This window comes from Amblyomma maculatum, chromosome 5 (assembly GCF_055883805.1).
Source record: "Amblyomma maculatum isolate TAMU_Amacu chromosome 5, ASM5588380v1, whole genome shotgun sequence".
NCBI classification, from domain to species: Eukaryota; Metazoa; Arthropoda; class Arachnida; order Ixodida; family Ixodidae; genus Amblyomma; species Amblyomma maculatum.
Window position 1 is genome coordinate 40,264,616 of NC_139348.1, and position 26,532 is coordinate 40,291,147.

The 26,532-nt window shown below is 46.2% G+C and overlaps 1 protein-coding gene across 5 annotated transcripts in view; it reads right to left on the reverse strand.

Annotated features, from left to right (window-relative positions):
- Nucleotides 1-26,532, reverse strand: part of LOC146188114 (ATP-dependent RNA helicase with zinc finger domain-like) — a 153,915-nt gene that overhangs the window by 56,170 nt on the left and 71,213 nt on the right. For 4 of the 5 annotated variants that reach the window (XR_014707483.1, XM_084603637.1, XM_084603635.1 and 1 more), the window contains exons 6-7: nucleotides 15,075-15,239; nucleotides 785-1,013 (exon numbers count right to left, since the gene is read on the reverse strand). Coding sequence is in view for 4 of the 5 variants with exons in the window: in XM_084603637.1 (XP_084459763.1) it covers nucleotides 785-1,013; nucleotides 15,075-15,239 (394 nt within the window). In the remaining variant the exon portion in view is untranslated. Of the gene's footprint in view, nucleotides 1-784; nucleotides 1,014-15,049; nucleotides 15,240-26,532 lie in introns of all 5 variants that reach the window. The other variant, XM_084603638.1, reaches the window with a different exon arrangement.

Here is a 26,532-nt window from a genome sequence, read left to right on the forward strand (position 1 = left end):
CTGCCCTTTCTTTTTCATGCTGTCAGCGGCAAAAGTGAGAGGTGGGTTCATTATGCGAGTGGGTCCATTAGGCAAGTAAATACGGTATGCGTGCATACGCGAGGCCTGGGCGAAAGACTGCTGCGCCCAAGGTAGCCGCGCCAGTGTGGGCGATGCAAACATACAACAGTGCTTCCTTTAATGTCCCGAGATCAGCTGACTTAAAGGACTCTAGTCCCCGTGTGCAAACGTGGTATGATGATTATGATGATGATACCATTGGTGACATCTGGCACTAGCTTTGAGTACTAGCTGCTGCTCTTGCTCTTTGCTTCACGTACACAGAGGTAAGTGATGCTTTCACATCCATTTGCTATCGCACGTTATACTTCTGAACAAGGGTACAGGAGGACCGATGATCGCGCTGCCCAGACGAAGACAAGTCCACTTGTTGAAACGTTGGCTCGGCTTGCGAACCAAGGCTCCCCCTCTACCCTTGTGCTTTTTCATACTGTGTAGCCATCTTCTTTCATTCTATACCCTGGATCCTCATTATGCTCCTGATATACAAAAGAACATCTGTGCTCTTGTTAGTGCTATTACTGCTAGAATTACAAGTTCCCATCTACTAGCAGTGTTCCATGAACCTGTTACTGTATTTGAACAGCTAAAACATGGAAACCTCGACTTAACAAAATTCACGATATAATAAAATAATAAAAACAGGTGCAGTGTGCTGCACCTGTTCTCCAGTCATGCATCTGCACAGCCCAGAAAATGGGTCCACGCACAGCCTACGACTGACCATGGGTTTCTTGCTCTCGCCAGCACCCAAATCAGCCACCAGCGGCGCGAGCCAAACCAGGTGGCAGTTCTGCAACACCAGTCGGCCAGCCGGTGTGTCTTCGGTGATTTCTGTGTCAAGGTGCAGGAGCGCAAACAGTTCGCCCCCCTGTGCATAGTGGGCCTCTGTGGCATTGGTCGTCGACTTCGACAGTCTGTCCGTCACTTCAAGCAATGCCCGGGTGCTATACCTGGGCAACGACACCATTCCACACACTTACGGTCAAAGACAGGCAGCTGCATCACTGAGAACACAACACTCATTCATGGACACAAGTCAGATTTACATGCACACATGGCACTCGCAGATAGGTGGTAGTACCACAAGCTCCAGTCATTTGGTCAGCTCCCCTGTCGAATAACATCTGACAGTTCAAGAGCAGTTCAGCAAATACTGCCACTAGAAATGTGTCTTGTATTGCTCTCGCAATAAATGTGAGAGCAATACTACTCTAGGCTTCGAGCCTTAAGCGTAGTGCGGCCGGTAGGCACATCTTACCCACGTGACACTGTGACATCACACCCCATGTGACACTAGGTGTGGGCTGGCAGGAGCTGCCAACTTGGGTCTCTCGTTTCACATGGGACGGTTATGTCAGAATCAGCCTGCTAGGGCCCTGGCATTCATGTTACCCCTATAGACCACTAAGGCACGTTCATACGACTTGGTTAAAGCGGGGCTTTATATGTGAGCTGAGGAAGAAAAAAAAGAGGAGAAGGATGCTCGGTCACCCTCAGCTAATGCTTTCGCTCAATATTTGGTTCATTAGCGTTGAACCCTTGTAATTGTTTTATTTATGAGTGAGCAAATATGAAAATTTTCCAATAAAAATTGAACATGTGTACAGTCGAGGACCAATTTTTTCGACTCTCTACTGACCAGAAAGCATCCTAAAAATCAAACTTCCTGGAATAAAAAAACACTTTACACCGACTTCTGTCAGCACAGTGGAGTAAGGGAAAAGAACTTTTGTGCACATATTTCGACACTGCTCATAACGGTCTAGTCACACTTTGTTTCCATTGATGATGGGCAGTGACCACTTCCACGATATCAGTATTCAATGACTATGGCTGCCAATCACAGATTGCAGAAAAACCTGCAGGTTTGAACAAAGTCCTGGCAAGAAAGCTAATCCTCTGCTGCGGGAACTGTACTGCACCCATTGTACAGAGGGTGTGCAATGAGAAGGCAAAGATGATGACAAAGAAATAAAAAAATTGACAAACAGCTACAAGAAGGCTCCTTCTGCACTGACCTTCGTAATTAGGCCTAGCAACTTAGTCAAACTAATTTTGAAATCGGCAGTAGATTACTGCATCCATTTTATGACAGCTTGCGTATAATGAGGGGATACTTACTGCCATAAAAACAGAAGTTTTGAAGGTGTTATGACTAAACAGCCGGGGCTATGGCGAGTTCCCTCATGGGTATACCAGCAGCTCATTTTGAAATGTGCCGCCATTTTACTTTGCTGGCTGCCTCAATGAAGCAGTTATGTCTGCCACAAGCTTGCTACAATGCCTTCACATATTCGGGACAAAAGCACATGGCACAGATGAGTTTTCAACTTAACCAATATTGAAGTTTTGGAAGCGACTAACATCTAAGAACTCTTTGAGCTCACAACCGTGTGTGCACAAGACACCGACCCATGGAGAATATTGCTCCACTGCCTATAGGATCTCTCCATTTTTTAATTTTGCTTTGTTTAACCAAATTCTCAACCCTCTTAAGTCTCAACTAACAATGTTCTATCATAGATATTTTATGAAGGCTTTGCTATTGGCGGTAGTATAAATAGGTGAGTACAAATGAGGTCTAGTAATAATTTAGCAATTGACTGTGATGAATCCAAGATTTTAGGTCCTTTTTACTAGGGGAGTGCAAAGACTAGATTACGATTCGAATAGCAATTTTTTTTTATTTTTCGATTCACGAATGAAATATATTTAGTATTTGTGGGAACGAATTCGGGTGAATGCACCGATGCGAAATCTGCCATTCCTTCATCTTCTTCAGATTTTTCAATGCAGTTGCTGGTTTTCTGATCATGTGGCACACCTTTTTAATCTAGCCACCGCACAGCAGACGGAAATAAATTCTCAATAGCAATAACCTGATAGCACTGTCGTGATGCAACCGGGTCATGAACAGCCGCAAAAAATTCCTGATTTCATGCGGCCGATACATTGCCAATGGCATAGGTCACAAGGGACAGCAACCACAGCCCAACGTATGCCACAGTAAGTGTGCACTTGAAAGACTGAATTTATCTCACTGCCGACACGCGCGAAACAAATTTTCCTAGGGGATTTTGTCGTGAACGCTGCTAAGCCGGCCCACGGGGTCCCTGTTAGTGACTACGTATAGAGCAGCGTCTACCTTTTCTCTTCCTCTATTCTTATTCACCATTTGGGCAATGGGGGAAATGTTTAGTTTTCAGAAGAGACGGAAGCGACTGAATAAAACAGATGATGATTATGAATGCACGCAGAGCCACCTGTCGTGTTTAACAAGTTCCCACTCCTGGCTCTCTGCGCGCCCACGCTGCCGCGCTGTCAACACTTGACCCAGTTTCGTGCGTCATGGTTCCATGTCTGTATCGTTTTACGCATCTCTGCGCTGTTTTATTAGGGTACGCAGACAAAAAGCACTAAATCTTTACGGCAGTTTGTGTGCACTGCCTGTCTAGGCAACATGACTGATCACATGACAAGTGCGATCTGGAAACATTTCGTGAAGGACAATCAGCAGGAAGCGGCATGCAAGACGTGCAGTGCCAAACTTAGAACACCGCCGGGCATAACGACACCACTGGCAAACCACCCAAGTAACAAACATTAAGCTTTGCACAGTACGTTTTTGGTGGAAAGTGGGAAGCGAACAATTTTCAGCAGTGCATCACAGCTTTCTATCAAATGTAAGTTTGACATGGCCAAGGAGTTGTCGCAACACCTAACACAAGAAGTCATGAAGCAGATTGCTCGGATGCTGGCACTTGATCTGCTGCCATACGACTTTGTTGAAAGCCGAGGGTTCAAGGAGTTAATGCATGAAAAGAAGCCACTATATAAGAACCCCTCTCGGACAATTTTTTCAAGAACGACCATCCCCGACCTGTACAGGGACACTGTAAGCGCTGTCAAGCAGCAAATCCACGCCGACCTGCAAAAAGGTGTACAGACGCGTCTTTGTTGTTCACCAGTGAAATGTGGATGTCGAGGTCAAACCAGAGTTACATTAGTCTCACGTGGCATTTCTTCACCTCAAACTTCGAAATGCGGGCGTTCGCATTGGGCAACCAGCACGTGACTGAGAGTCACACTACATCCAACATCTTAGCACACCTGGAAGCAGTGACAGGCGAGTGGGACCTGCCACTGCAAGAGGTGCCGATTTTTGTTGTGACGGCGCAAAACTTCCATGCAGCTCTTTGGAACTTTTAGTGTACTCTCATGCAGTGTTTGAGCCATATATTGCAACTGGCCATCAAGGATGCCAAGGAAGAAAACGCAGGAGTGCCCGCCACTCTTAAGAAGTGCCGTGCAATAGTGGGCCATTACAAGCACAGTGCCCAAGCTGCAGAAAGGCTAAAGGACTGACAGCGGTGGATGGAGCTACCATTTTGTAGCTTGTACAGGATGTAGACACCAGATGGAATAGCGAGAATGATACGCTTTCCCGTCCCCTTCAGCTTAAAGAGGCAGCTTGCCTTGAACTTGCTACCTCTGAGACAGTGGTATCCAACCCGACACCCCATGAATGAAAAACACTGGTTGGGCTGGTCAAGGCCCTTGAGCCAATTGCATCCGCATCCAAAACCCTGAGTGGGCAGAAGTATGCAACCTCTCTTCGGTGATGCCATTCCTTCATGGAATACATATGGTGCTGAAGGACTAAGCTACTAAGCTGCAGCAGATGACGACACATTACTGTTCGCAAAATAACTTACAAAAAAGCATGAAGGCAAAATTTCCTAGCCACAGTGAGAAAAAAAAGAGTGCATCATGGCCACAGTATGTGACCTAACCTCAAGAAACAAGGCTTCTGGAACTTGCACAGAGTGAACTGCAGAACTCGTTAACCCCACAACCCAGTGACTGTGCTGAGCCAACATCTACAGCACAGAAGTAGCGCAGTGCCACTATATAGAATAATATCGACAAACTTGCAATGTGATCTGAGAAAAGATACATACAATTACGGGAACCAGATAACTGATGAATTTAAGCGGTACCTTCGAGAGCCAGTTTGCAGCAGGGATGAAGAACCTCTTGAATACTGGAGGAAAACAGACAAGCACAACTTTCCTGGTCTGTGCAGAATGGCCATGAAATACCTGGCTATACCAGCATCGCAAGTTCCGAGTGAAAAACTAATCACTGGCAACATTGTCACATCCAGGCGAGTAAAGCTGCTGCTGGATCACGTGCAGAAGCTGCTCTTTTGCATCAGAACTTTAAATTATACGTCATAAGTTAAAACTTATAAGCACATTATCACCTGTTTGAATAAACTTGTTACTATTTGATATTGATCCGATATTCAGGTTATTTTCTTGATTCGATTCGATCTTCGATTCGAAAGGCACTATTCGGTATTCACACATCCCTACTCTTTACAGAAGCTATGTTGGGCCTGCCGCAGAGTCTAAATAATCAAGCACATTTGAAAAAGGGTTCAAATTTTCAGTTGGCAAACGTATATAAAGAATGCCACTGCACCTGTTAGTAAATGGTTCAGAAAAAGACAGCTGGGCAAATGTAGTGCTACATTTTATTTCCATAGTAGTGTATGGCCATAATGCAATCACAACGAAACTATACGCGATGCGCAAAACGCCGATAACGCCGCCTGTTGCCAAAGCCGCAAAGCGTAGGCGGGCTCGGTCGGGTGCTGTTCGTGTCAGCATCTATGTGCGCGCGTCGTGTTTTCGTCTTTGGTCGCAGTTTAACAGATATAATATCGCTGTCAACCTTTAGCAATGTCCGGGAAGAATTGCTGCGTAGTTGGGTTTTCGAACACACAAAAAGCTTGCCAGGAACTTGTTTGTATAAGTTTCAGCGATGCTTCACGAGAATGACGGGGGCGGTAAATCGCGGCTGTTCGACGCAGAAAGCAAGCAATCGCACCCAAATGAAATTTGTTCAGGTTAATGTCATTTTTTGACGCGCTGCTACACGACCAAAGCTAATGCCATTTCCAAATTATGGTGACTGTGAGTGATATGCAAATATTGTAGTGCCTTCAATATGTTGCGAAGATGAAGGTGCTGTAAACGAAAGCAGCCTTTAAATTGACATTCATGTCTTGCATACCTTGTAACCACCCTTTTGATTAGGACTATCAATTACGAAGTTACCGGCTGTTTACGAAAGGGTACGGAAGGTGCGCATCTGCGAAACGTGTATGAGTTTCAACAACGTACACTTTCCGCACTAAGGTAAGTGTCAAGAGCAACACGTAAAATTGGGAGTATCTAGTGTACTGTGTGATGGCGATATTATAGAACCTTCGAGTATCGCCCCACGGCGCAGCATACTACAGCCCCCTTGACTCCAGTACGTTTTGGCCAAATTGTTCGCTGGGCGTATTAAGGCCCGTCAAAAAACGGTCGAGCTTAGCCTCATTAAAGGAGTATAGACACCATTTTTTGAAGCGTCGGAAGGAATACGACTGCTTTCCTGGTTATACAGAGATGCTCCCCAAGCAATCCCAACCTCGCACGTTCCCGCGAAGATGTTTTAATTTGATTTAAAAACAAGCCAGGCAAGTACTCCGTTTTGCAAAACTCATTGGCATCGACATCTCTGTGACGAAAACATCTACATGACGTAAAACAACATGACGTAATCAAACAACTGTGACGTGGAGTCGGCAAAGCAAAGAACAGTAATGACACATAGCCGGGCTCGAACAGCGCCGCCGCCGCCGCTTCCGGCCGTGCCCTGAAAAAGAACTACGCTTCTGCTGGCTTTACTTAATGGCTTCTTCGTTGGTGCATGTTACAATTACCTCACCGGTGCACATATGGAGACTGCCTGCTAAACTTAGGCCCCCAACAGCATGCCTGCACAAGGGCAGGGCTTACGGCAACGGTGTCTCTCGATGGCACGCCGGGAACATACTGCGCTGCTCTCCGCCTACGCTAGACGTCGCTAGCCCTAGCTGGTTTCACATCGAAGCGCCAGCGAAAGGCGCTTCGGAAAGGGCTAACACTGTAATAAACGTCGGAGTTTAGCGCCGCTTTACTGGCAAGCCCATCTCGTAAAATATTTTCTTGCTTTGCGCGACGCCTTCAGCAGCGGAGCTAGCAGACATCAGGTGCGTCGCACCGGGCAGCAGCTGTAGAAAAAAAAAAGTTCGCTTGTATCACTGTAATTTCTACCAGGACCTCTGTATTGGCCAAATAATACACGCAATTTAATCGTGATCTGATAGTCTTTTGTACAAATAGTTATGTAAGCGAATGAACAGTGATCCGCGATAGCTATAGATTACCGATAGCGGATGCTATGAGGCAGCTATGACTTGGGAGCCGAACGCGGCGGCCACGGATTTACGCACCCAGATTGCATTGACTGCGCCAGATGGCGCCACATGCTTGGACGGCAGCACGCAGGCCTGCCTCGTCGGGACCAATCAGCGCGTGAACAGGCGTGAACACAGGAGCCATCGAGAGAGCTTACGGGTTACGGTGGCTGATCGCGTCATTACTAAAAGATTTTTTTAGAACAGCTTGGCTCACAGCGCTGGCCAACCGGACTAATAAAGCAGCATCTTCACGGTTTCTTTGTTCAACATTCCTACCAGTTGACATTTCCTGCTCGTCAACCCACCAAGCTTTCGTGGCTGCTGCTGATTCCTGCTTCGTCGCTTGAGTCGCAGGCGAGCGGGTCAGGATTAAAGTGCCCGGCAATGTTAGTAACATCCACGCTATTGGGCGAAACAACGCCAGAGTACTAATTATGCTACGATGAAGCGCTGCTCGACGACGATATTTTCTTGCACGTGCGACAGCAAGCAGACGAAAAACGCAACCCGAATGCGTCATCAGATTTTGTGTTTACGCGATCACCAAACTTGCTAGTAGGGGGCGCTCGTGTCTGGAGAGAGTGAAACCGAAACTGGCCCTGATAAATGGCTGATAATAAATTAATTGATCTGTGCTGGGGCTTTTTGGGTCGCAGTCCCTCTGTTTTGGACCACTGTGGATCGATTAAAGCAAAAATACCGGAACAGAAAATGTACGTGTCTATACTCCTTTAAGAAAGAACACTGCAAATTCGTAACGCTTGCTACATCGGATGCCACGAGCTTACCGCAACGACGCTGGCCGCGAAGGCGGCCGACGACGGCGCTCTGGCCGTGTGCAAGGCCCTAGTCGTCGCTAGGCCTAAACACCTAAACAGTTTCGCATAAAAGCCATAGCTGGAAGTGCTTTGAAAATAGTAAATTTTCTATTCATAAACTATTTCAAGAATTAGATCTAGAAGACAAAGAGCCCAAAGAGATGTGGACTGATGTTCGTGATACGATACAAGAAGTTGCTACTAAGGTAGTTCCAAAGCAAAAGAAATGCAAAAAAGCAAACTGGTTATCTGAAGAGGCTTTGCAAATAGCTGAGGAAAGGAGGATGGCAAAAGGTATGGGGGAAAGAGAAAGATACAAGGTTCTCAATGCGGATTTTCAGAAAATAGCAAGGAGAGATAAGAATGCCTTCCTGAACATACAGTGTCAAGCAGTTGAGGACAACAGCCAATTAAGGAACACAAGAGCTCTGTATAAGACAATCAAAGATATCAAAGGAAGCTTCTGTGCTAAGCTGGGCGTGATAAAGGACAAACGAGGCAAGGACCTCACTGAAGCCTCAGAGATAAAGAAGAGGTGGCAGGAATACACAGAAGAACTGTACAAGAAGGACCCGGCTGTGCAAACCCATCATCATCATCATCATCAGCCTGATTATACCCACTGCAGGGCGAAGGCCTCTCCCATATTTCTCCACTTAACCCGGTTCTGTGCTAGCTGCATCCACTTGACCCCTGCGAACTTCTTAATCTCCTCCGCCCACCTAACTTTCTGCCTCCCCCTGCTACGCTTTCCTTCCCTTGGAATCCAGTTTGTTACCCTAAGCGACCATCGGTTATCCTCTCTTCGCACTACATGTCCTGCCCATGTCCATTTCTTCTTCTTAATTTCCACTAGAATGTCGGTAACTTGAGTTATTTCTCTGACCCACTCTGCACGCTTTCTATCTCTTAATGTTACCCCTACCATTTTTCGTTCCATAGCCCTCTGGGTTGTCCTCAACTTAAGTAGAACTCTCTTGGTTAGCCTCCATGTTTCAGCCCCATAGGTGAGTACAGGCAAGATGCAACTGTTGTATACTTTCCTCTTGAGCGATACCGGTAAGCTGCTAGTCATAATCTGCGAGTGTTTGCCAAATGCGCTCCATCCCAATCTTATTCTTCTTGATATTTCCTTTTCATGGTCCGGATCTGCGGTTACTATCTGTCCTAAGTAGACATATTCGCTTCTATGAAGATGTAGAATCGGCAATGCGAAAAGTGAAGACGCAGTATACTGTACTAATGGGCGACTTCAATGCCAAGGTAGGGAAAAAGCAGGCAGGAGACAAGGCAGTAGGTGACTATGGCATTAGTTCTAGGAATAACAGGGGGGAGTTACTAGTTGAGTTTGCAGAGCGCAATAACTTACGAATCATGAATACCTTCTTCAGCAAACGGAAGAACCGGAAATGGACATGGAAAAACCCAACATAGGACGGTTGTAATTACTGATCTCGAGCCGGGCATCCTGAAGAGTGAAGTTGAATGGGCCTTAGCCAGCCTTGCTAAGAACAAAGCTAGCGGAATTGATGGTATTCCAGCTGAGTTGCTTCAAAACCTCAACCACGACGCTGTTAACACACTGCATACATTATGTCAAAAGATTTGGACAACCCTGCAGTGGCCACAGGATTGGAGGAGGTCAGTTTACATCCCCATTCCAAAGAAAGGCAGTGCCAAAGATTGTTCCAACTACCGCACGATCGCACTTATTTCGCATGCTAGCAAGGTGATTTTGAAAATCCTCCAAGGTAGGCTGCAGCAGTATGTGGATCGGGAGCTTCCGGACGTGCAAGCTGGGTTTCGCAAGGGCAGAGGAACTAGAGACCAAATTGCCAACCTTCACTGGATCATGGAAAAAGCAAGAGAGTTCCAGAAACCCATCTACTTCTGCTTTATCGATTATGCGAAAGCGTTTGACTGCGTAAATCACAGCAGATTGTGGCAAGCTCTCCAAGAGATGGGAGTTCCAATTCACCTCATCTGTCTCCTCAGGAACCTTTATGAAGGGCAAGAGGCCACAGTCAGAACTGGGCATGGTCTTACTGATTGGTTTCCGATTGAGAAAGGGGTGAGGCAAGGCTGCATACTGTCGCCCTGCCTATTTAACCTATATGCAGAGTGCATCATGAGGAAGGCCGGTCTGGACGAGTCTTCAGCTGGAGTGAAGATTGCTGGAAAACGTATCAACAACCTTAGATATGCGGATGATACCACTTTAATGGCAGAAAGTGAAGTGGAACTCAAGAGACTTCTGATGCGCATACAAGAAGAGAGTGAGAAGTTTGGGCTTAAACTGAACATTAAAAAGACGAAGATCATGGCGTCTTGCCCTATCAAGTCCTGGAGCATCAATGGACAACAAGTGGAAGCTGTGACAGATTTTCTGTTCTTGGGCGCCAAGATTACCTCGGAAGGAGACTGCAGCCATGAAATTAGGAGACGCCTGCTTCTGGGAAAGAGAGCAATGGTTAGCCTTGACCGCCTAGTAAAGAGCAGAGACATTAGTCTGCCAACCAAGATCCGTATAACCCGTGCTATGGTCTTTCCAGTTGCGATGTATGGATGCGAGAGTTGGACTGTGAAAAAGGCTGACCGCCGAAGAATTGATGCGTTTGAATTGTGGTGCTGGCGAAGACTCTTAAGAGTTCCTTGGACTGCCCGAAGATCAAATCAGTCGATATTGTCCACCATAAACCCTGACTGCTCATTGGAGGGTCAAATTCTAAAGTTAAAGCTCAGCTACTTTGGTCATCTGATGAGAAGAGAGGAGTCGCTGGAGAAAGATTTGATGTTGGGAAAGGTTGAGGGTCGCCGGAGAAGGTGTAGGCAGCAAACGCGATGGTTAGATGGCATTCTCGAGGCATTGCAGATGAAGCTATGTGATGTTAAGAAGATAGTGAGAGACCGGAAAGCGTGGTGTGACATGGTCCATAGGGTCACGAAAAGTCGGACACGACTGAACGCCTGAACTGAACTGATCAGTTCAATTGTCTCACAAATTGTCTTACAGTACACGGAAGGTGTAACTTCGGCGACACCTTAGCAGTGGAGCTAGCGAACGAAATCGGATGAGCTGCGTCACACCGGCGACAGCTGCTAAAAGCTGAAATTAGCTTGTATTGCTGTTATCATTTCTTCCAAAATCTCGTTACATAATAGCGCTCCTCAGTAACGATAATTGCTTTAGAGTCCTTCCTCAAATTAAGCGTGTATTGTTTAAGATGAACAGAGCATGCTTTTCTGAAGGTGGCGAAAGAAATCCGCCGTGTCGGCGACTCGGCGCCGACGAACCGCCGCAGCAGAAGCGACCTGTTTCGCCCCGCTGAGCGCGGTGGCTACGGGTTGTCTGGCCACGATGGGTGCGAGTTTTTTTTTTTTTTTTTTTTTACGATGCTATTTGGCACATTTCACATAGATGACTAGCTGCAAAATTATAGGAGCACGGTAGTATTTAATGCAGGTGGCACTTTTGTAGTATATTTTGGGTGTATCCTCTCACTGAATATTGTTGACATAACACATTTCCTCGTTGATCGCATTCGGATGAGTACCTCAAACTCATGCCCAATGTCGTTTTCATCGAATGTCACTATATTTTCTCATGTAGCAGCAAACAAATATCATTTTGAACGAGCGTCATTCGATGAAAAAGGCACTAAATCTGCAGTGTAGCATGGCTGAGTGATAACTATTTTTCAGTGTTTTGTGCTTGTCATTGCACCTTATGTGAACACTTCTTGTTTAAACTTGGTCGCGTCCGCTAGCCGGAAAGATACAATACGCATTAGATTTGTGAAACGCTTAGCCAGACGATCTTTAGCGTGCATTGACATCGCACAGCACATGGTTGCATTTTGCTTTCGCCTCCACCTAAACATGGGCGGCGCGGTCGACTTCTGTCCGGTTAACTCGATCGTCCTTAGTAGCCTGAGCCACTGCAGCGGTTTATTGAGTAGATATTTGCCAATATGCATTTTGAAACTTGCCATGCAATTACATTGAAGACCAGAGCCAGTGTTCCTGTTGTCTGGCACGATTACGAAAATATAACATGTCGATGCACTTGCTATTCAGACTAAGGGCTCCAGAGCTTGTTATAAAGCGCCCTGTAATTCTGCAGTTGGGCACGAGGGTGATAGAAATGAAATTAGGATGATACTACAATAACAAAATAGGATATAAAATTTAAATCTAATATGCTCTTGGCTAGCCTGTCATGCAGCTTTTCAGATGTTGCATCTGCTGATATCTCACTACCCCATGAAATTATCTACCTGCTCTGCCTTTTTGGCGACGGAATAAGTGAAATCCATGCTGTACAGGCAGTGGTAAAGCGCAAGCATCAAAAATCTGAACTTTTGCTACAGGAGCCTAATATGCGCGATTTTTCTGATGCTCAGAATGCTGGTTTGCAGGTTCGCTGGCTTTTCCTGCGGTCGCATTGGTACGAAACCGCTCGCAGTTTCAACGACGTTGCCTAGTTTACTGTAGCAATATATTGCATGTAAACAAAGCAAGCGTGTACCATTAAGCAAAGAAACAACATTGGTTCATAGGGCAAGGAATGAACGAATTAGCGTGGCGTTGTAATGAAAGCGGGACACTGAAAATGAGCTCCACTTTGTACACAACCTTGTTGACGCTCGTCTGCAGCAGATACTTAATGCATATGGAGGTGATGTAGTTCCATAAGGCCGTGATATCGAACACATGCCCACTATTATAAAGTGCGATCCCCTTGCGCACACTGTCACTGCGAAAGTGCCTCCGAGACGCGCACAAACGGCAGATGGCATGCGCGCAGCACGGCACGCTTGCCGCATGAGGCCCGCCTCGGGTTCCGACGGCCGCCGCTACGCGACTTTCAGTGGCGTCCCTATAGGCGCTGCGCATGGCGTATACTGCAATGCCAGAGAAGGCTACAGCATGTAAAGAAATATATACTGCTTAACCCTTTCGCTGTCACGAACGTACCAGTACGTTTTCGCACTCCACCCCTGCACTGCCACCGCAAACCGGTATGTTCTCTACCGTGCATTCAAAGCTGGCGTGCTTGGACAGGCTGCGCCATCTGTCAAATCTTTCTACAAGTTCGTATTATCGCCCCGCATTGTGTTAATGCGTATATATGAAGAGCATAAAGCGACCGCACCCACCCCTGCCACCTTCTTTTCTGGGGGGCGTGGTCACTCCGCACGCGCTACTCTATTGTGCAAAGCGATTATGCGGCGCGCGCGTTTCGTGCTGCGTGCGTGCGGTCAAGGGTTGTTCTGCCATCTGCCGCAGGTTTGCAGGTTTTTATTTGTATTCTGTTGGCATGTCTGCTACGACGCGTCACGTTCAGGGGCTCGCGCCATTGCCTCTTCAATAAGCCGACACAGGACTCGATCGCTGCTTTCGCTCTCTTTTGCCGCGCCTTTGCTTGCGGCTAGCAGCAACACAGGAGGTTGTTTTAGCCTCTTTCCATCTTCCTCTGTCATCTTGATTTCACAACGTGCCATTTATCTCCATTGTGTGGGCCACTGAAAGTGTGCCCTCCGTGCGCGTGGTTACTTTTGGATGGCTGACTGCGCGGGACCTTCGACTGCGGACCGACGCAATAGCTCTTCTGATTATAAATATAAGCCGAGCTCGGACTCGGACTCTCACGAAGTATTGAGCAGTGTTTTTCTTATACTATCCTGATTTATAGTCAGGCTGCTGCTGATGATGATGTTAATTAACAAAACCTGCAGAACACTGAAATGTGCATATTCCGTTGACTGTTATTTATACAGCAGTCATAATCAAAAATAAATCGCTATGCTCGTTCCCTGAAACCAAGCCGACACTGGGGGTGCGTCACAGCCAGAAACGCCCGAGAGCGAAAGGGTAATTAAACAGCATAACAGTATGCAACCTGTAATGTGGTCATCATACAAAATGAGTAAGCAAATGAAATCCACTAGTCGACACAAGTGGAGCTAAAAATAGCGAGACAATAAAACCTAACTATTTTGAGCCTCAAATCACTAGAAGAAATTCCTGAATTCTTTGAAGATTTAGAAATAAAAACCATTTTTTCCTTCACATTTTCGGGAGTTTTTCATCCTTTTCTTTTTCGGTGCTGAAGTCTAGCGAAAAGGTTTCACTGCATGAACTGTGTAAAGGCCATAATGAGCGTGTAGCACTAGCCTGCTGGAAAAAGATGCAAGAATAAAAATGACAGGAATGCACACTGCTGCTGGTACAGTGAGAATGTTTATACAAAAAAATAATTATGACTAGCAATGCACTACCCACCATTAAAAAGCAATGTGTAGCTTCCCCACGTCATTTTAAGATCCAATGAGAGGGAGCAGTCTGTTCATTTTTACACATTGAGAACAATTTAACTGCAAACAAAGTATAAGCCTATAAAATAAAACTTATTGAGTTAATTAATGCCTGGCATGCATTACAGGTACACAGTAGTAACGGTTAGCAATTATGGTTGAAAAGCAAAAATTTGGGGGCAACACCTGTGTTTCTTTTCACGGCTATGTTTGTACGACAGCATGCACAACAGGCTCTTATGGGAGGGAACCATAAATTTTCGAAAGTGAAAGCCTCACTAACCCCATTATGCTAAAATCCATCTAGCATAGCTTACACTTGATGCTGCCCATAATGATGGCATTGCACTAGCTGTCGTTTAGCCACAGAAGCAGCAAGATCTTTTTTACAGTTTCGGTGAGCTGTATTGATGATCCAAATTATTCAGATTAGTATTCGAAGTGATCCGGAAACATCTGAAACTGTTTAAAAATATTTTACTTGATCTGCAAACAACTCTCGTCACTTCACAACCAGATATATTTTATATCCGCACAGCTTAAAAAATGCTCACAGAAGTTGCAGCCGTGCTGACTCACTGGGCAATGATGTCTGCACGTGCCATCTCCTCGATGTAGAGCAGCTCGTGCATCCGTGCACGGTAGTTGTCGAGTGCAAGCTTATCGCCAATGACAGCCTGCGTGAGCTGGAATGTCTCCAGCTCTGGGGCCGGGTAGAGCTCGAACAGGCTCTGGGCCTTGGCACTGAAACAAAGGCAACCACTCAGCTGCACTCCCAAGGAACAACAGACAGCCCCAACCAAGGAGGACAACTTCATGTAGAGCGGGGAGCTGCTTCTGCAAGTGCATTCTACTGTGTATACCCTCAGCACAGTTGACTAGTCCAGCCGAAAACAGATGCAACATCCTGTCCACAAGGTATTAAGAACTACTCAAGAACCAAGCTGCATTGTGTAAAGATGGACACGTAATGCTGTTTCTTCATACAGTATTATTTAAAATTCGAATTCCCCCCCACACTCAAAAACAAATGCTGCAATATTTAGCACAAGAATATACAGTCGAACCAGGATATGTCGAACTCGAAGGGATTGTGAAATAGTTTCATATATTGATAATTCGATATACAAAACACGGCTTGAGGTGCCGCTTGCGATCGTGAAAAATGATACTATATTTGTCGTGCAATCAACCCATTCGCATAATGAACCTGCCCTCCACTTGTGCCGCCTAGAATTTAAAAAATGAAGAGTCTAAAGATACGTCCGACGTACCCATTCGATTCTCGTAAAGATACGGCGGGCGTCGATGTAGGCTCATGGTGAAATGCACGTCGAACATAGCACGTATACGTCTACATTCTGCTTGCTACGTGTGAATGAATCATTATCTCAGCTAGCCTTGGCGACTCTCGATGAGATGCTACGAAGGGTTCGCCCATTCTAACATAGTTGCAGATCATGGTCTTCCCTCAGGATTTTGTGCGGCGAGCATGCACAGCCAAGGCGACGCGACATACTGCATCAGCTGGCATCGAGATACGCACATTCACGAGCAGCTTTCGCTTCGCACTAAACTATCACCTCGATCTGCCCGTAATGTAAGCGAGCTATTCCTAGCATAGATCCTGCATCGACCTCTGAAGATCGAGCACAACACACCTCGCCGTGCAGAACACTCCGCCGTCCAAAGTATGTAATATACGCTGTAATCTATGTGAAATGCTATGCTCGTTTCCTCACATGCAGACAGAGGAAATAGGATGTTTCTAGTTAAATCCTTCCTTCCTTCAGATTCTACCTCAGAGCCGTGGCAAAAGACATGTCGAATGTACTAGAGGCCTACACTGCTATAGTGGCGAACTGCATGTCGAGGCGAAGACTTGTTCCACTGCAATATATGAGTGCACAACTGGAAAGCCGGAAGTGCGAATGAACCGCTTACCTAGTAACAGCATGTTTTTTGGTATTTAGGGGAAGACTAGACAAGTAAGAGCCTGCATCTTTCACTCGTTAAATTTTGCGTACATGAAGTTTAAACCCCCGCATGCTCGAGGTTAGCGTGACCCGATTGAATGGTCTCGCTTTCACACGAGCGGAAGATATGCGACGCCAGACTTCGGTGCGCGGTAGAAAATGTGCGCTGCACATTTAGTTGCCGAATCTGACTCTTGAAATTTTGCTGAAGGTGACCTACTCTGTGGCGCATGAATGCAGTCGAGTACGCGCCCTCCTCAGTGTGTTGACCATGTGTGCGGAGCTCGCTATTCCGCCCTCGATCGCGTTGTCGTTTTATTTTCTTGCCTGTTGGGCGCTTCCATATCGAGTTTTGATGTGTGCAGAATAAGCGTGAGTTGGATAGCGTAAGCTGCCATGCTTACGCTATCCACACGTTCAGCACGACATGGATGGACTCTCACAAAAAAATTACAAATCTGCCACTTCTTAACACCTGCAGCTGCCATTGCTGTCGCTGCGCCGCAGGTTCAGCACGACGACACAAGACATGAGCATCACACGTCACCCGTCGCACAAAGAAGGTTCACCACACTAGAGAAAGCATCCGACATCCTGCCTGGCACAGGTGCTGGCTTGTCGGCACATGTGTAGTGCGTGCTGCTGCGAACGAAGACCGAGAAAGAGGAAAGAAGGGAGAGAGAGAGCTTGGCAGAAGAAAGGGCACATCCTTGCGCTTCACTCTATTGCATTGTTTCCCCTCTCGTGAACACCATGGCTGCATTGCCTTCTACTGCTTCGTACTGGCCATTGCCAAACTTTGTTACCTCTCATTCCTTCACGCACATGGCTTGCAATAGTCCTGTGCTGGTGCTCGGCAAACGATCACCACAGATTCATGCACCTTTGAGGAGAGGGCACGGCACTGCTCTAGACCAGCTGTCGCCGAACTACTGTTCTCTCATTCCTTCCGCGCGTGGCTTGAAAACATCATGCAGCAAATGGCTGAGGGTGATACGATCGTCTTAGGGGAAGGTGCACCTTCCAGAGCATGGTGCGGAGTTCGATATATCAAACGACCGGTGAAATTGAAGTTCGATGTACGATGCAGCTTTCCTATACTTTTACAAAGAATTTCAAGGGGATATTCCGCGAGTTCGATATAACCAAAATTCGAATTATCCGTATTCGATATATCTGGGTTCGACTGTAATGCAACCATACATATAAAGCTAGGACACTTCCTGAAGATATATATACAGTATGGGTGTGCAAATATTGAAATTTTCGAGTATGAATTGAATATGAAAATGGGAAAAAAATGCATTTGAATATCAAATCAAATACTGACTATATTGTTCGGTAGCAGTCTCGGAGGTTATGAAAATGTGCTGGAGTAGTGAACAACGACGACACTGAAGCTAGGCTCTTGTTTGTCCTGCGAGTGTGTCCCTAACGGCGAACTGTTGTGGCTACGTCAGAGTGTGCCTCATGTAACATATTGGTGGAGCGCGCTGGGTATAATACCAATACCACAATCTGGATCTCCCTCACCCCTGCCACATTAATCAGATAACTTAAAAAAATGTCCACCCTCTCCCCAAAATTGACAGTGCCCTTAACTGCTCGCATGGTGTCAACTATTTTTCTTCCATTGAAATGAGTTCCGGTTACTGGCAAATGGATGTCGATGAATGGGACCGGAAGAAAACCGCATCTGTCACCCCTGATGAACTATACCAATTCAATCACGCCATTTGGCCTCAGTAACGCTCCTGTGACCTTCATGATATAGACTCGCATGATGGCTTCATATGAACATGTTTATGCTACTTAGATGACATTGTCGATTTCCCTCCTATGTTCACAAGCCACCTTCACAGACTTTCTACGATCCTGATGGTCTTCCGTCGCACCAGTCTTCAAATGAATGCAGTTTTGGCCACCGCCAGATCAAAATCAAGGGTGATTTGGTTGGCGCAACTGGTGTGCAGCTCGACCCTCAATAAGTGTGCACTCGAATTCCCTACTCCAAGTAGCACAAGTGATGTGTGTAACCTTCCCAGGCTCTGCTCCTACTTCTGTAGCTTCATTCGGAGCTTCGCAGACATAGCATGTCTCCTTACCTCCCTTCAGCAGAAAAACATGAATTTCTCGTGCCTCATGCCTTCACACTCATTTCTGCCCTCACCACTCCCCCTGTCCTAGCACACTTCGATTGCACACCGACGCTAATGTCCATGTTATTGGCGCCATCGTTGCCCAGTACCAGCACGGCCACTCGTGATATTGCCTACGCCAGCCACGTGCTATCTCCGTCCGAGCGCAGCTACTCTATGTATTACGAAGCGAGAATGTCTCACACTTGTTTGTGCGTTGACCAAATTCCGCTTTGTGTTGGCTGTCCTCATAGGCTGCTTAGGTCCCTGGGCTTTGCGATTACAAGAATACATGTATTAGTATTGTGTACAAATCAGGCCACTTACATCAACACGCCGACTGCTTGTCCCGTCATCCCGTCGATTCTCCTGAACTGCCTGACCATACAACCGACGACTGCGCTTTATCCATCTTGGACTTTCTTCATATCAGCGTCATGACCCTTCCTTGCACAGGATTATTGATCACCTGCGCACTAGCTCCAATCGGTCAGTCAGTTTGTTTGTGCTGCGTAACGAAATATACCGAAGCAACATGCACCCAGATGGTGTAGATATTTTGCTTGTCGTCCCGACTCATCTGCATTCTACTGCTCTTGCACATCTTCATGATGCCTCTACAGCAGGGCACCTGGCAGTGCCACACATAAATGACAATGCGCACATATGACAATGTGTTGACATTATTTCTACGTGCCTAGCCTTTACCGCTGCTTGTGAGCAGTGCCAGCGCCGGAAGATATGTGCACCCTCTTTCAGCCAAGTGGGCCCTCGCAACCCCTTATAATTCCAACCGAGTCCTCTCGTGTTGGTCTCGACCTGCTTGGGCCATGGAACAAATGGATTACCGTGGCGACTGATTACGCCACTCGGTATGCCATAATCAAACCTATCCCCACGTCCCTCCGATGTTGCAGGCTTTCTTCTGCGTGACGACATCTTGCTCCAAGGCTCTCCTGATCAACTGGTCACTAACCGCAGTCGCTGCTCCTTTCTCAAGTTGTTAACGACCTAATCCACTCATGTGCTAAGCGTCATAAGTTCCCAACGGTCTACCATCCACAAACGAATTGTCTTATTGAGCGCCTTAATCGCACACTGACCGACATGCTGTCAATGTACCACCATCGTGTATGTTGTCAATGACATGCTGTCAATGTATGTTTCTGACCAAAAAGAATATATTCTGTCCCAGTTTGATAACAGAGCTTTTGTAATAGGTATATTTGTAGATTTTTCAAAGGCATTTGACTTGGTGAATCATGAATTACTCCTAAAGAAGTTATGGTACTATGGTATCCGAGGCCAGGCTGCAATGTTAATAAAATCATATCTTTCGTAAAGAAAACAAGCAGTTAGCTTAAATAATCTACTATCAGAGGTAAAACCTATATTTTCTGGCGTCCCTCAAGGCAGCGTGTTAGGCCCACTTCTTTTCAATATATTCCTTAATGACATTGTTAACATTAACAAAAATGCTAAATTCATCATATACGCTGACGACACGAGTATTTTTTTTGCTGGGAAAAACATTCAGGATCTAATAGTGCCTTGCAATACAATGGTCACGCTGGAAAAATGGTCAAAATCTAATGATATGCGCGTGAATGAAAAGAAGACAAAAGCCGTAATATTTCACCCGAAAAACAAGCCGATTTCTACTCACAGTTATATTCTATATAATTCTCGACCTATAGAAATAGTTAATCATTTTAAATGCCTTGGAGTTATATTTTCTTCAACCATGTCATGGGAACACCATGTAAATCACGTTGTCAAACTGGCTAGAGTAGTGTGCATGATTGGTTGCAGACGGCACATTCTTCCGACGTCACTCAAACTAACTCGTTATAACGCACCTTTTTATTCTCACGTAAATTATTGTCATCTTTTATGGGGAACTGCAACACATTCTTGTCTTCACAAAATACACATGTTGCAGAAAAGGGTCCCTCGCTACGACTTCAATGTTAGCTATGGGTCACCCAGCAAAGGTCTCTTTCTTGCAGCCGGTGTGGTCCAAATCTATGAATTATATCGATACCGGTTGAGCATTTCTTACAAAACAGAAATAAAAAATGGTACAAACCATATTCGACGATTGGCAAACTTGCAAGCGAAAACCACAAATTACCCTTTCAGACAACCCGAACAATGGATGGTGCCAACAACACGCCTAAACTCCGGGCAAGAATATTTGCAATTCACACTCCCTTCCCTTCTGAACGCTTATACATCTGCACATTTTGACTTATTCACTTGTACTCATAAGGTATTGCGTAGGATGTATATAGAAGGTAGCTCCAAACAATTTTCATCCTCAGTTGTGCCAAAATAAGTCTGCTTCTGTATCTTATATTTTATGTATGAGAGTGTCATATGTAATAACAATCTTTTTATCCCTGTGTTTACTCAGTACGCTTGAAGTGCTCTTGCGATGTATAGCATTACATTTTTGTTCTTTTGTTTCGTTTATACGACACCAGCAGTTGAGTCGTTGTTTGTCTTCTGCTGTTGCCTGTAAAATGGGGCTGCGGCTTTGTCAAGCTGTATTTTTACAGCTTTTTCTGCAGCTCCTCTGTCCATATATCTTTGAGGCAGAAATAAAATTTATTATTTATTATTTATCGTGACTGGGCTTTAGCTTTCAAACCATCATCATCAGGGGTGACTATAACCACTGAAGGGCGAAGGCCTCTCCCATGTTCTTTTAATTAACCCGGTCCTGTGCTAGCTGCATCCACTTCACCCCTGTGAACTTCATAACCTCATCGGTCCACCTAAATTTCTGCTGCCCCCTGCTACGCTTTCCTTCCATTGGAATCCAGTTTGTTACCCTAAGCGACCATCGGTTATCCTCTCTTTGCACTGCATGTCCTGTCCATGCCCATTTCTTCTTCTCAATTTCCACTAGAATGTCGGTAACTTGAGTTATTTCTCTGACCCACTCTGCACGCTTCCTATCTCTTAAGGTTACCCCTACCATTTTTCGTTCCATAGCCCTCTGGGTTGTCCTCAACTTAAGTAGAACTCTCTTGGTTAACCTCCACGTTTCAGCCCCATAGGTGAGTACAGGTAAGATGCAACTGTTGTATACTTTCCTCTATAGCGATACAGGTAAGCTGCTAGTCATAATATGCGAGTGCTTGCCAAATGCGCTCCATCCCAATCTTCTTCTTCTTATTTCCTTTTCATGGTCCGGATCTGCAGTTACTACCTGTCCTAAGTAGACATATTCGCCTACTACTTCCAGTACTTCGCTACCTAATGTAAGCTGCTGTTCCTTCCCGAGGCTGTTGAAGATTACCTTAGTCTTCTGCATATTGATTTTCAAGCCTACCTTTCTACTTTTCCTGTCTAGGTCATCAATCATTATTTGGAGTTCATCCCCCAAGTTGCTTAGAAAGGCAATGTCATCAGCAAATCGCAGATTACTGAGGTATTCTCCATCTACCCGTATCCCTAACTGCTCCCATTCCAAGTCTCTGAATACTTCCTCTAAGCAAGCTGTGAATAGTACTGGGAAAATTGTGTCTCCTTGCCTAACACCTTCCTTTATGGGAATTTTGTTACTTTCTTTATGCAGAACTATGGTTGCTGTGCAGCCACTATAATATATCTTCCAGCATTTTCACGTACGGCTCGTCTACCCCCTGATTTCGCAATGCCTGCATCACCGCCAAGGTTTCAACTGAGTCAAATGCTTTTTCGTAATCAATGAATGCTATGTATAAGGGCTGGTTATATTCCGAGCATTTTTCTATCACCTGATTGATGGTATGGATATGATCGATAGTAGAGTACCGTCTCCAAAACCCTGCTTGATCCTTTGCTTGATTGAAGTCTAAGGTTGTCCTGCTTCTATTAGCGATTACCTTAGTAAATACCTTATACGTAACAGATAGTAAGCTGATTGGTCTGTAATTTTTAAGGTCCTTAGTGTCCCCATTTTTATGAATGAGGATAATGTTTGCATTCTTCCATGGTTCCGGTACCGTCGATGACACCAGGCACTGCGTATACAGGGTGGCCAGTTTTTCTAGCACAATATCCCCCCCGTCCTTCAGCAAATCTGTAGTTATCTGATCCTCTCCACCTGATTTGCCCCTTTTCATAATTTCTAATGCTTTCTTGACCTCGTCCTTTGTAACTGGTGAAACGTCTGACTGTTTTTCCCTACCGCCAATATCATTACGGTTCTGACTACTTTGGCTACTGTAGAGATCTGTATAGAACTCCTCGGCTACTTTGACTATCTTATCCATATTCGTGATGACGTTGCCCGCCTTGTCCCTTATCGCATACATCTGGTTTTTGCCTATGCCCAATTTCTTCTTTACCGCTTTAAGGCTTCCCCCGTTCTTTACAGCATGCTCAATTTTCTCCATGCTATACTTCTTATATCGGCCACCTTGCGCTTATTGATTAGCTTTGATATCTCGGCCAATTCGATCCGGTCTGTTGGATTGGAAGCTTTCATACTCTGGCGTTTCTTAATCAAATCTTTCGTCTCCTTAGACAGCTTACCGGTATCCTCTCTAACAATCCTACCGCCTACTTCTACCGCGCACTCAGTAATGATATCTCTGAAATTATTGTTCCTTGCTTCTAGGGTAATGTCGCCATCCTCGGTTAGAGCTGAATACCTATTTTTAGCGAGATCCTGAACTCTTCTGCCCTCCCCCTCACCGCTAATTCGTTAATGGGTTTCTTTCTTACTAATCTGTTGCGTTCCTTCTTCAGATTTAGGCTCATTCGGGACCTCACCATCCTGTGGTCACTGCATCGCACTTTCCCGATTACCTCTACACCTTGCATAATGGCGGGGGTTGAACACATTATGAAGTCGATTTCATTTTTAGTCTCCCCGTTCGGGCTTTTCCATGTCCATTTCCGGCTCTTCCGTTTGCTGAAGAAGGTATTCATGATTCGTAAGTTATTGCGCTCTGCAAACTCAATTAGTAACTCCCCCTGCTATTCCTAGAACCAATGCCATAGTCACCTACTGCCTTGTCTCCTGCCTGCTTTTCCCCTACCTTGGCATTGAAGTCGCCCATTAGTACAGTATACTGCGTCTTTACTTTTCTCATTGCCGATTCTACATCTTCGTAGAAGCTTTCAACTGCCTGGTCACCATAACTACATGTGGGTGCATAGGCCTGTACAACCTTCAGTTTATACCGCCTATTAAGCCTAATTATGATGCCTGCCACCCTCTCATTAATACTATAGAATTCATCTATATTACCTGCTATATACTTATTGACAAGGAAACCTACTCCTAGTTGTCGCCGCTCTGGTAAACCTTGATAACACAGTACATGTTCATCCTTCAGTACAGTATATGCCACATTCGGCCTCCCTATGACATCCCATTTCATACCCTCTAGTTCCTGTAAGAGCACCGCTAAACTAGCTTCACTAGCTAGGGTTCTAGCATTAAACGTTGCCAGGATCAGTTTCCAATGGCGGCCTGTCCAGCGGAGCCAGGCATTCTTAGCACCCCCTGCTGTGTCACAGGTCCGACCGCCGTCGTGGTCAGTTGTTCCGCAGCCGCTGGTGACTGAAGGCCGGGGTTTTGTGGAGCTTATCATGAGAGGTTGCGGCCAATTACTGCACCAGGGTGGCCAACTCCTGTTCTGGTGAGGGAGTGCATTGCCGGAGGTGTTAACCGGCATCAGGTCGCACCCCAAACCTATTTATGCAATTCCATCGACACGCGGATTTTTTGTTTTTAATCCGGTGGAGAATTGCGCGGCACCTGGATTTGAACCCCGGTCCTCTTGCATGCAAGGCGGATGTTCTACCGCTACGCCATCGCTGCGAATTTAGTGCTTGTGCTGGCTGGCAAATCTGCGAGGCCCATCTGGACGACTTGCACGCTGGAGTTCACTGCTTTAGGAGTTCGACATAACTATTATTTTTAAGTCAGGCCGCAAACAAGACGCCGACACGCTGTCACGAGCACCCGTTGACACTGGCGATGCTACAGTCGATGACGATAGCGGCTTTCTAGGAGCCTTCAGCGCATCTGAGCTCAGGGATCGACAAAGAGCTGATCCAGACATCTTTCCACTCATCGATTATCTGGAAGGGCATGATACGACCCTCCCTCGACACCTATCTCGGCACCATGGTTCCTTCTGTATACGGCAAGGCGTCTTGTATAAAAGAAACTCCCAAGGCCAAGAAAGAGCTTACCTCCTGGTAGTGCCATGCGAGCTCCGTGCGGATATTCTCCTTGCTTGCCATGATGAACCAACATCTGGTCATTTGGGTTACTCACGGACGCTTGCTCGAGTGTGCAACATGTATTACTGGCCAACACTATTCGCAACTGTGAAACGCTATGTAAGAACCTGTCGCGAATGCCAGCGCCGTAAAATACAACCCCTGAAGCCTGCCGGATTTCTCAAGCCCGTTAAAGCACCATGTATTCCGTTTGACCAAATCGGCATGGATCTCCTTGGCCCTTTCCCTTTGTCGCAGGCGGGAAACAAATGGATAGTAGTCGCTACCGACTACCTGACTTGATACGCTCAGACAAAGGCAACCCCTCATACCACAGCTTCCGAAGTAGCCGAGTTTTTCATGCACAGCATAGTCTTGCGGCATGGCGCCCCTTCATACGTCATTACTGACAGAGGGACAGCTTTCACTTCGCAGCTCATCGACCGCATATTTGAGCTGAGTTGCACGACCCATCGCAAGACCACAGCGTACCATCCACAAAGCAATGGTCTTGCAAAAAGATTGAATAAGACTATTGCGAACATGTTGTTAGTGTACACCGATGTGCAGAACAAGACCTGGGACGAGGTGCTGCCGTACGTCACATTTGCGTATAATACAGCCTTACAAGAAACGATGCGCTTCACACCATTTCGACTTGTTTACGGACGCGAAGTTCAGAGCATGCTCGACTCCATGCTCCTGTGACCAGATGACGACCAGCTTTCCCCAGATGCCCAGCATAATGCCATCCGCGCTAAGGAAGCCTGCCACGGGCGGCAGCAGACCTCTGACGTGCACCGTTACAACCTCCGGCACCGCCAGGTTGACTACAAACCTGGGGACCAAGTCTGGATATGGACACCAGTTCGCCATCCAGGCTTGTCAGAGAAACTCCTTTCCCGCTACTTCGGGTCGTACAAAGTGTTGTGTCGTGTGAGTGACCTCAGTTATGAAGTTATTCCAGACGGTGCCACACAACCAGAACGTCGAAAGCCCAGCTCAGACATTGTGCACATTGTGCGGCTGAAGCCGTACTACCACAGATAATGTATGGCCACCCTGTGCACATTGTGCGGCTGAAGCTGTACTACCACAGATAATGTATGGCCACCCGCTGTGACTACTCTCTTGCTTTTCACACCGTTTTTACCGGCCGTCCTCATTTTTTTTTTCGGAAGGGGGGGTAATAGATGTGAACGAAGACGAAGTTGAAAAGAACGACAAAGTGTCACTTGCACGTTTGCGTTTGTGCTGGTTGTTGCCGTTGTGTCTGGGCTACCCCCTGCTATCCTTGGTATCCTTAATCACCGTGTTTGTGACAATATTGATACAAGCTATAGTCGACGACGAAGCGGAGACAATCAGTGGCTAGTTGGCGTAGACGATGAAGTGGTTGCTGGTTGGTGAGCAGAATGGTAGTGCAGCCATCCCATAGGTGGACGAGACCTCAGGCAACAATAAGACCCCTCTCAAGCAGCAGCGGGATATGACCCTCCGCCATGCCCTCAAAGTCATGAAATAGATCATTCTGCACGCGCATTACGACACTGCACCGTGGTGGCACCGTGACATCATCCTCCACAATACGCAGAGCATGGCTACAGGGATCGTGGGTGTCTAAGCGTGCCACTGCCCGTTCGGTCGAGAATGTGACTCGTGCCTCGTGTAGGTCGAGAGAAAGGTCACCGA